This window comes from Pholis gunnellus (assembly GCF_910591455.1).
Source record: "Pholis gunnellus genome assembly, chromosome: 17".
Taxonomy (NCBI): Eukaryota; Metazoa; Chordata; class Actinopteri; order Perciformes; family Pholidae; genus Pholis; species Pholis gunnellus.
In genome coordinates, this window is record NC_136544.1 from 2,193,662 (window position 1) to 2,207,694 (window position 14,033).

Here is a 14,033-nt window from a genome sequence, read left to right on the forward strand (position 1 = left end):
CAAACCACACAAAGTGTTTTTGGGGCATGTTGATTTTCTTTCCATCGATGTCTTCACTATTTTTCTGTGAAGCCACATTTCTAAAACTCTTGTATCTCACTGAGACTTGTGTCTTTTTGTTTTGAGCTAAACAGTCATGTTAGCTACTCTGAGCGTCTGATAATGATGTGGATGGATTTACATTAATGTTCGTAGAAAGCCCGGTGTGGCTCATTCAGACACTAATTCAGTGCCTGGCTGTGTTGTATCAGATGTCACTGACCAAGTGTCGACATTTGACAAGTTGGGAGTGAGAACGGGTTGTTCTTTTAGTTCAGGGCCTTTGTATCTGAAAAGAGAGGAAAATCATTGATGTGCGGATTTCTCCTGAGTCCCTGACACACCAAGTCACTAGAATGAAACTTGTAATGTGTACATGGTTGATGACATCTAATCACAGTTCTGCACGTTCACATGTGTCCCATGTGAAGGGAAGTGATGCTGTGTATGGGCTCCTCATGTGAGAACCAGAGAGGCAGAGTAAGATGACCTTTCAACTTGTCTTTATGAATGGAAAGTGGCCAAACTATACAGAGTAAGTTACACCTGTTGGAGATCAGACCACAATGCCACCCAGACAGCTTCCAGGACACCATTTCCACCTAGTTATAGTGATCGGATTTGTATCCGGATAATGAGATCGGGCTTTGGCAACATGTTTGCCAGCAGATGTGGGACAGCTAAAACATGAAAGACATGGGTCACATGGCTCACAAAGACAGATGAATCCATCCTACCTAGCATTGGCTCAGGTCCATGAGTCTCTTAATGGGGCTGTTCCTTTTTCCTTTGCAGATGAAGAGCGTGTCTTCAGCTTTTGGATGAACGATTTAAAAGAACAATAAGACGTTAAGTAAGATCATCTTTCAACTTGCTGGTTGGATGTTTTTCTCGCTTGCTTATAGCAGGTTCAAATGTGAGCCAGACCACATCCATATGTGGTGCGTCTTCCATATCCACAAAAGTTATGCCAACAATTCCTATAGACCAAAGCAAAATATGTATTACTATTATATTTGTTGGCTATTTTACTTTTAAATACATGTATACAAATATATAATACCTGAAATGGAGTCTGGCCAAGAGATAGTTCAACAAAGAGTATTTATTGTACATTCGCAGTTAGTCATGTTAATGACCTGGGACAACTTGAGTGTTTTCCTCTGTATGCCAAGTACAGACAGTGTTCGTGTGTGTGTGTGTGTGTGTGTGTGTGTGTATGTGGATAACCCCACTCTCTCAATGATGCATAAACTCTCTTATTAGACAGGGCAGCTTTCATACGTTTTCTCTACATGGAGTGACTTGTGTGTGTGCAGGCGGTGATTCGTTGGACTAATCAGTTGAGTTGTTGAGTCTTATTACACTCAGAAGTAAGAGACTGTAAATGAGCATGGATAGATGACACTGAGTACAACAAGACTTTTTTGAGTTACAATGGACTAATATTCTAAAGCGTTCATTTTTTTGATTTGTAAATATACGTATGTATGGTTGATGTATCCAGCTGTAGTGGGATGTGCCGTAAACATCTGGTTGCACATCATCTTTGTTATATGAATGTGTGTATGTGGAAGATATGGCATTACCTCACATAACTAAATGACAGCAAACTCCAGTAACCTTAAATCACAAATGCACAATTGACTAACACTTGACAAAATGACAAAGGACTAGAATATTGCTCTCCCACATAAAAGAAATGCTTAATACTCCCCACATATGCACTTAGTAGGTAATACAATAAAGTAGGCATAGTCTACAATGTTGACTAAAGCCCCAAATGCCTACATTCACGTTAACAAAGCCCCTTTGTCACAGGAGGTAGCAACATAAACCAAACGGGCCAAATGTCCTCAAAGCCCTCCATCTTACCAAAACGATTGATTTATTTCTGAACAAGCCCACAATATATGAGAACCGGGCTCAAGGTTTGGCAAAGGAGGGGAGACCACGCATGAGTTGTAACTAAAACGTTTGTTTCACAAAAGTAAGGGAAATTAGTCTAATTATCTAAATGTTACAAAAGCAGATAGGGTGGAAGCCAGAGGGAGAGAATGACCGTCCCCAGCTTAGGCTACATCCACACCAATACGTCCACACTAATACGTCCACACCAATACGTCCACACCAATACGTCCACACTAATACGTCCACACCAATACGTCCACACCAATACGTCCACACCAATACGTCCACACAGCGTTTCAGCACCGTTTTTGAAATGATCTCCGTCCAGACTAAAACGCCTGAAAACGAATATCACGTGACTCTTCACGTACACTGGGCATGATGGTGGGTGCCGGTGTAAACAGAAGGTTGATTGGTTGCTTAGTTAAAAAAAATACAACAGAGTAATAAAGTAGTCTTTAATAATGAAAGGTTGTGTTTGATACTTAAGATCTTCCTCTAAAATCTTCCTCTATAACTTTTTTTTCAGACTTAGTTACAGCGCTGCAGGTCTTGCTCTATATCTCTCTCACATATCAAATTTATTTTAAAATCAACACTTACACATAAAGGTTTACTAGATTATGATCCATAAATGTGGTCAACACCCGTCTCTCACTCGTTTCCTCAGTTTCGTTGTCGTCTGTTCTCACTCGTAGCTCTGCTGGTGGCTGAAGTCTCTGTCCTACTGGAGAGCAATTCATGTTTAGTTCCTTTATAGTTTATGTGCGTTCACTTCGCAATAGTTGTGCAGAACAAACTAAGCATTAATAAGGACAGGAAAGTCCTCCGTTTTGTGTCCGTCGTCCTCCTCAAAGTCTCAAATTGTGACTCCAGACGTCCGCTCCGTAGGTCTGATAACGTCGCTGGACACGCCGCTCACTAATCGTTCCAATAACAGCTGCTTCCTCTGCAGAAATGCAGACTTTAACTCAGGGGTCTCAAACTCAAGGCCCGCGGACCGAATCCGGCCTGCCACGTCATTATATGTGGCCCGCGAATCCGACCGCAAAAAAAAAAAAAAAAAAGTTTAGAAAAAGTTAAAAAAATAAATAATTAAAAGTTAGACTTGAGAATAAAAATATCCCCATAGTCGAAATGATGAGATAGAAAGTCAAAGTTATGAGATAGAAAGTCATAATGATGAGATACTTAAACACACAGTCATAGAAGCAGCTCATCATAGGTTACATTTGACATGGAAATGTATTGTGAGTACATTGAAGACGACTTTAAACGTCGCTTTACAACACATGAAATACTTCACGTGGAATTCTACAAACGCACCCTTGAAAGGATTTTAAGCATTGAACAAAGTTATTGTAATAACTTGTGTTTGATATTTGTCTTTGCTATTTTCTTTAAAAGTTTGATCTTTGATAGAGTAATGTGGGTTTATTAACCCTAAATTAAAAGGATTTAAGTTATAACAACAGAAATGTGCTTAAATATATTTACATTTATATAACTGCATGTACAATATTATAAAAACACTTGAATGAACAATAATCAAATGCAGAGACAGTTATTTACCAATATGTTAGGAGTAGTTACATTTACACAGTCTGACATTTACATCCGGCCCTTTGAGGGCGACCGTGATGCTGATGTGGCCCAGAGTGAAGATGAGTTTGAGACCCCTGCTTTAACTGAATAACAGCTGCTAGTAAAGACAGCAAGGTCAGCATCGCCTGTAATCAGTTGTCCATGTTAAATTAACCTGGTAGTCGATCGATAGTCAAGGCTGTTGTTTGTGATTTTCCGGGAAAGGGTCACGTGATAGGGGAGTGACGAATCAGGGAAGGACACGTCGTGACTGCTAAGAACCAATCAAGTAGCAAACGCGAGTTTCTACGTCATCTTTCCAAACGTATGTGTTCACACCGTCCATAATCTGGTGTAGTGTGGACGCTTAGTGTAAACGTAGCAAAAAATATGCGTTTTGAAATGGAAACGGAGTAGTGTGGACATGGCCTTAGATAACCTTCAGCCAGCAGCTGGACTGAATCTCCCTGATGACCTCATCTCACTCACTAGGCTGCTGGAGGAAGAACCTGCTCACGAGTTCGTCTCTAAGAGCAATCCATCCAATAGTTGTTGAGACATTCACCCTGAATGAAAAATGCCAACTGGCTATGAAAAATCAGGGGATCACCAAGATCCCTGTGATTCATCCTCTATCATAAATGTCTGGAAATATGGTCATCTGTCCAAACGTGGTGATATTTCCGTCCGGACCAAAGTGGCCGACCGACTGACCGACATTGCCCTATACAGCCCTGCCACTAGCATGGCCAAAAACAATACAATAATAGATTTTTTAAAAAGCATTCCAGGAAGTGAACAAAATATATTATGATGGAATGTTAAAATGGTCCTCCAAATTAAAAAGTGAATCTCTTTGTCCATGCAGGGTAACCAGGACACACCGGCACCCCCAGACCCATCCATGACCCAGGCTTACCCATCAGCCCAGTTTGCCCCCCCTTCCCAGAACAGCATTCCAGCTGAGTTCACAGCTTCACACCCACATCAACATCCACATCCACACCCCCACCCACATCCCCACCAGCACCCAGCAGCACCACAGGACTACACCGGTGTCCAGGCCTCCGTCAGTGAGCATCCACTCAACATGTACCAGTCCTCACAGAGCCACAGTGAGCAGATCGGGTCAGAGTCCGGCAGTCAGACGGTCACCGGCACAGCCACAGTAAGGCATCATGGGAGAAGCTGGTGTTTAAGTTGGCTGGGTTACATAGTATATTGTTTCTGTACTGTACCATGTTTTTCATTATTATTAATTTTAAACAACCTGAGCTATATATATCTTGTAACATGCAACAGAGAAATATATTACATAAAAGAAACATTCTAGTTTAGGAGCAGTTTGTTGCTTTTGCTTTTGTAGTTTTGCATACCGAGATTATTTCAAAATGAAATAAGATAATTGTACACCATCTTTCAAATAAGATAGAAAGCAAAAGGCCGCTCCCATAAAAACATACAGTAGCAAAACAAAACCATTTCCATACTTCAGTGCTATTTACCAACCCTTCCCTCCCATCCTGCCCGGACCCCATCACAGGTCATCCTATAGAAGACATCCACAAGGCGGGCAAAAAAGGAAAGGGAGGGCTGGTAGTAGTGGTAGTCACTGGATGCAGTAACGTCAACTAGTATCTCAGAAGTCCTGTCCTCATGGTAAGGTTACCATTTAAATCAAATCCCCTTAACAGTATACTATCATACTATACATATCTAGTGTTGCATTTCTTTCCAGCATTAAAACCACTGTGTCTGTGTATAACATATTTCCTTCATGAGTTCCAACATTTAATATGAAACTACTACTACTACTACTACTACTACTACTACTGCTACTACTACTACTACTACTACTACTACTACTACTACTACTACTACTATTATTTTTCATATCCTGCAGATAGGCGCAGGTTTTTGTAAGGGTTTCGCCCTTCTTAGTAGTGGTGTGTTTTGAAAGGCAAGCAAACATTGGTAAAAGACTGTTCTCATATGCACACATGTGGCACACATCAGGATAGTGTCCCCGTCAGACTCATTCTCACCGACTGAAAATACTGGTTTGTTTTAGGCAACGGGAGGCCTGATAAGACTGTGCTGGAGGCAGGGCATGACGCGGATTGCACCGTGGTCACGTAGCCCGTTTGTAACTTGGTCATAAACAACGCCGTCTTGTGAATTTGTCTGATAATTTCGGCATTTGCCCTTACTGACAGAAGTTCCATAATGTCGATGTCCGTCCAGTTAGACATTTTCTTTGGCTGCTTTGTGTAAATGAACTTTTGTCTTCATTTTCGTGTTTGCAGATGTCTTAAATAGGGGCTGTAAGAATGGAAGCCTGAACAACAACCTGCAGGTTTAGGGGTGTAAGACTTGGTAATGGCCAGATGGTTGTTGGACTTGTTCGTGCTCTGGAAGTAGGGCCTTGTAGGACTGGAACATGACTGGGGCTGTTGAACTGAACCATGACCTGGAAGTACATCATTGAAGGACAGGATCAGGATCTGGAGATCTGGAGATATGTGATTCTAGAACTGGTTTTATAAACACAAAGAGATTTTGGTTATTTTATATCCATCTTGTGATTGCTTGAAGTTCCTTCAGGATATATTTTATAACAAACTGCCAGACAGTTTTCTCATAACATCAAAAGCCTTTTTTATACATAATTTTGCATTCAATTCAATTATATTTGTATTGCCTAATATCATGTTTTACAAATTTGCTTCAAAGGGCTTTACAACATCCTTTGTTCTTGGACCCTCTTATAGAAAAAGCCCCCACCCCCCCTGAAAACCCCTCCATATATATATATATATATATATATATATATATATATATATATATATATATATATATATAATATAGGGAAAAGGGAAGAAACAAGGGAGAGCAACTGAGAAGGGATCCCTCCGCCAGGGTGGACAGAAGAGGAATATATGCCATGTGTACAGAATGAACAACATAATAGAATTTCAACAAAGTCAATCCATATGAAATATATGATAAATATAATGACAGTAGTAATAGCAGTAGTAGCACAAATAACAGTGGAAACAATAATAGAACATTATTACTATTAAAATAACAGCAGCAGTGGATACAAAACAATGATAATGATAATAAAGGCAGTAATAGAAGCATTAATAGAAATATATCTAATCATAGTAAGCAAAGCCTTGATACATGATGACATTAAAATGTTTTTATATTCTATGTACTCCTGACAGTAGAGTAAGCCACTATAAACCGATATAAAAACACAGTCAAGGACAAAAATAAAATACCGTGATATACCGTGAAACTGCCAGAATCTTAAAAAATACCGTGATACACATCTTTGGTCATACCGCCCAGCACTAATCTGCATAACAATGACAGTGTATGGAGTGTTTTCTGATAATATTGCCGAAAGGAAGCATATAAAAGGTAAATATAATTGGACCAAGCAGAGAACCTTGTGGAACTCCATGACTAACGTTGGTGTGCTTGGATGTTTCATCGTTTACATACACTAAAATGATAAATCTGATACAAACCATCTTGCGGTCACTTTTTTGCCAATTAAATGTTATAATCTCTGTAATAGGATGTAATGATCAATAGTGTCAAATGCAGCACTAAGGTTCAACAAGACAAATACTGAGACGTCTGATGCAATTAGAAGGTCATTAGTCATTTTCATTTGGCACAGAGCCTGACCCGGTGGCACTGATGACATGCATTAAAAATAATTATAGAAATAGCTAAACTTCTCTCTGATAGTCTTGTTTCCTTATGGAGGTAATATAGAAGCACCATCATTACATTGAGACTGTTTCAAAACCAGTTACTCACAGTAACCTTCATGGTCATAATTACCCAAGACAACATTGTTACCAGATGAACTTTAAAGTTTGATTTAATGGAAACAAAATACTGTACTTACAGTACTATACAGTTGTGTTTTTTTTTAGCTGTATAGTTCGACTAGAGAACACACCCTAAAGGGTCATCCCTCTGAGGCTTACGCTTGTGAAATTGCAACGTCTATTTGTTGTGTCCCAGGTCAAATAAGTACATTGTTAAATCATCAAATCTAATAGCTGTTCTTAGTGTCTTATGTCATTCCTGCTTCCATGGTCATTTATTGATTATATTCACCATAGGGGCAAACAGCTGACACATGAAGGACTGAGAGAAAGACAGAGAGACACACACAATAGATGTCGCTGAAAAGATGAGGAAGAGGACAATAAAGCAGTGAGTGGAAGGTTTGATGATGATGGGGGAGGGAAGGCAGCAGACGGATAACTAAGAGGGAGAACTGATGAGACTGCCAACATGCAGGGTTGTGGAAAATAAATCGTCACACAAGACTCTCAGCACCCAGTACATAGACAGAAACCTGCATTTCTGATAAGGCAGATTAGGAACATTTTGAAAGATGAAATGGACAGATGGAAAAGTGATTTTCCAATTTAGCAACCTATTGTCAGTGAGTACCTGTAAACTGTATCAGCTAACATAGTATTTCTACCACAGCATTAAATCAAGACAGGGTTTTAACATTGTCTTTTAGCATGTAAATAAGGATGCCTATGAATTTAGATTCAACAAAACACTATAATCAATTTTATCATTATTTCTTGAATGCTAGTATGATACCTGTAACTGAAAATACTGAATAAATATTTATTAATCTAACTATTTTTTATTAGCTCAGTAAAGTTCAGTAAATTCTGTCCCTACAATTTCAAAAGATCTGTGTGCTGCCAGCTTTTTGGTTTTACTTGAGTAAGACATACGCATACATCATATCACCATCTGATTAGGGCTGCAATAACGAATCGATAAAATCTTTAAAAATCAATTATTAAAAGAGTTGGCAACAAATTTCATTATCGATGCGTTGTGTCGCGCGATTATTACGCCACTCAATATGTCGCGGAGACGTTTGAGTGTTCAAAAGCAGGCCCGGTCGCCTGAATACCGCAACTAGGAATAATGGAATAGGACTCCGGTTCTATTTTGTGGGTTTTTCTCTGAACTGGGGCCATGATTAAGAGGGACGGCCGGGGAAACCTCACCCGGCACGGACACGGAAAGGATTGACAGATTGATGCTGTTTCTGGATTCTGTGGGTGGTGGTGCATGGCCGTTCTTAGTTGATGGAGCGGTTTGTCTGGTTAATTCTGATAACGAACGAGACTCCGGCATGCTAACTAGTTACGCGGCCCCGTGCGGTCGGCGTCCAGCTTCTTAGAGGGACAAGTGGCGTTCAGCCACACGAGATTGAGCAATAACAGGTCTGTGATGCCCTGAGATGTCCAGGGCTGCACGCGCGCCACACTGAGTGGCTCAGCGTGTGTCTACCCTTCGCCGAGAGGCGTGGTGCCCTGTACCTGAGAGCTCAAAGCATTGCAAACAAACACATGCGTGGCGTGTTGAAAAAACACTGCAAATAGAGAAAACACAACAGAATACAGAAACATGCCTAAAATAGCACTACACAACAACAGAAACTGTTTACAGAGGACACCTAAAAGTTGTCACAACTGCAAGAGGCAGGAGACAGGAAAACATGGTCGGACATGAGGGCAGGCTAAAGATGATTGGTGGAAGAAACAAAGGCAACAGAGCAAGGCTGGTGAGACTAATCCCACACAGGGGATACACAGAAAAAGGAGGGAAAGACAGGAAGTCAAAGAAACACAGGCCGCAAGAGGCAGGGGACTAAAGGGGAATCAAACAGCAAACAAACGGGCAAAACCATTCCGGAGGATGGGCAGGAAGACGACCAGGTAGGCGGAGCACATCTGGAGGACGGCAACGGAGGCAGGACCACTCCACCAGGAAGCAGGACTGAAGAGCAGGACCCTTCTGGATGCCGCCATTGAAGACGAAACCTCTCCGGAGGAAAACTAAAAGGCAAAACTGGGTCTCTGAAGACTGGATATCCGGACTGGACTCAACAACAGGATGTTGGTGCGCCCCACTAGGAACAGAGATGGGAGGTTGCTGGAGCCCAGCAGGAACAGAAACAGGAGTGTTCTGTGGCCCCCGTTGCAGGAACTGGAGAGACATCTGCCATGTTGCTGGGCAGTGGAGACAAGATATCGCTGAGCGGCTTGGGGGATTGACGTGTCCTTTTCCTATGCATCCTTCTTGGGATGGACAGGAGGCTTATCAGCTTGTGGCTAGCTGACTGGGAACTACGAGGCCCTCCCTGGCTGGTGGCTAGCTGGCTGGAGACTAGCCAACTGGGGATCAGCAGGCTGGAAGCTTGCAGGTGGGAGGCAAACCGACTGAGAACCAACAGTTTGGAGGCTAGCTGACTGGGTTGCGGACTGGGAGCTAGTGGAAATTATTTTTTTGTTTTTGATGTTGGACCAAAAATGTCAACTTTTAGCACAAGATATATCATGATTTAATATGCAGATTTCCAATGAATTTGCTGTAAACCTTCCAACTTCATAGGAGATGAAACCATCTGAGTTGTATGACTTCAACTCCGACGGCACCCGAAGAACACACATCTGTAGTCCCTCTAGGACTGAGGTATTCATTGTCACCTAAAGATACATCCTCATGATGTTCACACTCCTGAATGGATTGGCACAACATTTGTTTGGACATTCACGGTCCCCAGAAGATGAATACTAATGATCACCTCTCATAATTTCCACTTTCCAATACTGCCAGCGTGTTAGACACATGATACTTCACTATTGAATAAGCAGTTTACCATGACATTACCTGAAAACATTCGAGCTACTAATAGGATAAACTATTTTAATTCCAATTATTCTACAACCATAGCTCTTAGGGCATTGCCATTTATTTACTGTACAGGTACAGTAGGCCTCTAGGAATTCTGAAAGATATCAATGTTTGACATAAAATCTGTCCAATATGCTAAAATATTGTACTTGTGAAGCATGTAAAGAACATTGCAGCTCCAGCCAGGCGTTTGACTCAATGTTTTCTCCTTTTCTTATCAACAGATTTCTGAGATAAAATACATGTTTCTTTTAACAGTCAGACATATTTACTCCAGTTTACATTTCATAGTCGCTCCTCTGAAACCCGATGTAAGGAATCATCTCTGTTTTATATCTCCCATATGTCTGAAGCCACGCTCTCTTCAGCCTGGCCTTGTCTCACATATCAGTTTCTGATGCCAGCAGGGATGGGATGAGATGCTTTGTATCACTGCTTGTTTGTTTGTTGTATTTCTTCACTGCGAGTGTAGGCGGATGACGCCACCAACAAGGAGCTCTGCACAGATGGCAATTGCTGCTGTGTGTGTGTGTGTGTACACTCTCTTTCCATATGTGCCAGTATATACCTAGGCGTTGCACGGAAGACATGCAGTCTGCTGGCCTTATGTTGCTTCTTTTCAAGCTCACACACCCACACAATTACACACACACATACACAAAGGCTGTATTTTTAGCTGACTTGAAGCCTGGAACTGTTGGTGAGCAAAAGAAAGAGTAGAATGGAAAATGGAAACCATTCTCTTTAATGTATGACGATGATTTTAATACGTTACGTGTTATTAGTCAACCTAAGATCCATGGGAACACAATCACTAGAACCAGACGGGTGTTGTTTCAGTACAAATGTTATTTATGAGGCCAGTTTTGGATGTTTTGTATTAAATTGCAATATATCCAATATGTTATCCTCCCTTGTCTTCATGTGGGGGTTATTCATTTCTGAACGAGACTTGAAATATATTGGTTCTAAGCCAGCTAGAGACACACCAACAGCTTTTGTAACAAACACACGCTTGCAATGTAAAAGGAAGCTGTGAAGTCCTCTCCTGTGTGGAGCAGCCATTGATCTCACTCACACTGAGAGGTAAAGGACAAACACTGGCTGCTGCTGGTACTCTTTATATGTGGCATGACCATCTATTATGTCTGTGTTTGCATATTTAACTTTTTCCAGTTCAAACTTCTTTTTGCTCGTACATCCTTTATAACTGACCTGAGGTCTGATACTGCATTCTCCCAATAACATGAGTTATTAATGTGAGAACTAATCTGATATTAAAGAGAAACTAAACAGCCATTTTTTATCTTGAACATGTTCTCTTCACATATTCATAGAATGCATTCAAATCTCTTGGAATAGGAGTTACATATGTAAGTATGGTTCAATGAATTCTGAAAATGTCTATGAAAAGGCGATCACAGGCAGTAGATATCCATCTACAAAATTGGTCACATTTCCACTGACATGAAGTTAAAAGACAAATGAATGACAATGGAGGTCAATCACCATATATACACAACTGAAGTTCCGAGTATATTTGTAATTGCAGGTTTTGTAAAGCTGTATTCATAGTTGCTGGGAGGGCCATTGTACATCTTTCATTTGTTTCAGTGGCCTTTGTTCTGTTTTCCAGCAGACAGATGATGCCGCCCAGACAGACAGTCAGCCACCAACACAGACAGTACCGGAAAGCACAGACAGCAAGACCCAACCCAAGAGACTTCATGTGTCCAACATCCCCTTCAGGTTTAGAGACCCGGACCTCAGGCAAATGTTTGGCGTAAGTACAATATCTGATGTACATGACATGTTTTAAAGTACTGTTATCTGTTTGTTTGTCTACCATATTTTATTGTAAATTTGAATATGTTTCTATTTTTAAATGATGTCTTGATCATTGCATTGTGCTCATTGTTTATTGTTATGCACCATTCACAAAGTCAAATCCCTTGTATGTGTAACGTACTGATTCTGATTGTGATTTCTGAAATTTGAGATGCTCCAGGATGATGTTTGACAAGACATTTGGATCAACAAAAAGTTCAAATGTTTGGGTTTTAACTTTCTGTTAAATTGATAACAAGAAGAAAAATCAATCACTGATCGTTTCCTCTTTTCTTTGTCTTTACAGCAATTTGGCAAAATCTTAGATGTGGAAATCATCTTCAACGAGCGTGGTTCTAAGGTACATGGTGTTTGTGGTTTTTTATAAGCGTGTCTTTAAATTGAATTCATTTAACTAATTTATATTTGACTTTAGTAGTAATTGTTTCTGGTCGAGAACAATCAATCAGCACACAAGTTTAAATGAAAGGAACGGCTTCTTTGTGTTCGATGGATGGTTGCTCTACATCACCAGCTAGGCTCAGGTGATTTCATTTCAACTTAGCTGTACAGACATTATCATCACTGCAATTTATATTTTCAGTAACACCAACATTATATTAAACACCAGACTTCATCTAGAACGCCAGCATCAGAGATAACCAACCGGCCTTGTCCTTCTGCAGGCCTTCACACCTCTGAAGACATACTTTTGATGAATAGGCTGAATTCTAAATAGTTAAAAAACAAAAAACATTTCCAAAAATGTTAACATTTAAGTATTTTGATGTTCTCGGCCATGTATGGTAACCAGGATAGCAACGTTTACACAAGTCACGTCGTAAAGATTTACTGGGCAAAGCTAGAGCACGGCTACATGGCTAAATGCAGATTCTGAACCGTGTCCGAGCCAGAGAGTTGTGGCTGATGAGTACTGGTGTATTAAAATACCCTTCTTAAAACAACATCCTTCTTTTATGCTGAGCTAGACCTTCTGTCAAAGATGGAGTTCCTTTTGAATTCCTTAAACTCCTTTGAGATGTTTGAAAATGAGAGTATTTGCTGTTTTTGTATTCCTAGTTTTGTCTGATGTGCTTTGCTTTTGGATATTACTGTATTTGTTTTCTTCTTATTACTGACACCATGCCATCAAGAAGTTAATCTTTCCTTTGTTCTTTTGGTAGATTTAATCTAATCTTTTATGACTGAAGAGGAATCAATTTGTGTTACCACCTTGCAATATGGGAATTTTGCAGTGGATGATTTATGTCTAACTACATTGTAGGCACTTGTCATAAACCCCTGCTATAAAAGCAGACATGTATTATGAAGACATGCTATTAACCCTGGAGACCTGACTTCACTGGGGCAGTGTCCGTAATGAATGGGAGAAAAGAGCGGGAGGCTTCAATTCCAATAAATAACAGTTGTGAATAAAATGTCTTTCAAGCATTATTGAAATGTTTCCATTGTTCATATGAAAAGCTTTAATTCACCTTTAGTTAATTGATGTTCTATATGAATTAAAATGACCATTCACCAAACCCTTCCCCCAAACAGCGATTATCCTATCATTGCTTAGCAACCGTAACAAGGGGCGACACGCCTGTCAAGCTTTGTATTTCTGAATTAGCAGTGGACATGGGGCGCTAGTAGAGCAATACTTATTGAGTGGTTTCTTTTATTCACCTTTTAAAACCATAAAACTAAAGAGCAAAAATATAAGGAATAGAATATATGGGGTGTTTGTCTGTTCTAACATAAGCCACTAACATTAGCATGTCTGGCTAACTAGCTTACTACCTGCAGTCTGCCAAGGAACACATCATTAAATACCTACAATATTTTATGAGGTTACAGGGTAAAACCCCCATTCAGTACTGGAACATCCACTGCATGGGAGCTGGTTC

At 40.3% G+C, this 14,033-nt stretch overlaps 1 protein-coding gene across 1 annotated transcript in view; it reads left to right on the forward strand.

The window, feature by feature from the left end:
* Positions 1–14,033, forward strand: part of rbfox1 (RNA binding fox-1 homolog 1) — a gene marked incomplete at both ends in the record, with an annotated part of 134,933 nt that overhangs the window by 77,665 nt on the left and 43,235 nt on the right. Inside the window, 3 exons of the mRNA XM_079177368.1 lie at positions 4,403–4,702; positions 11,933–12,079; positions 12,431–12,484. Coding sequence (XP_079033494.1) covers positions 4,403–4,702; positions 11,933–12,079; positions 12,431–12,484 — 501 coding nt within the window. The remainder of the gene's footprint in view (positions 1–4,402; positions 4,703–11,932; positions 12,080–12,430; positions 12,485–14,033) is intronic.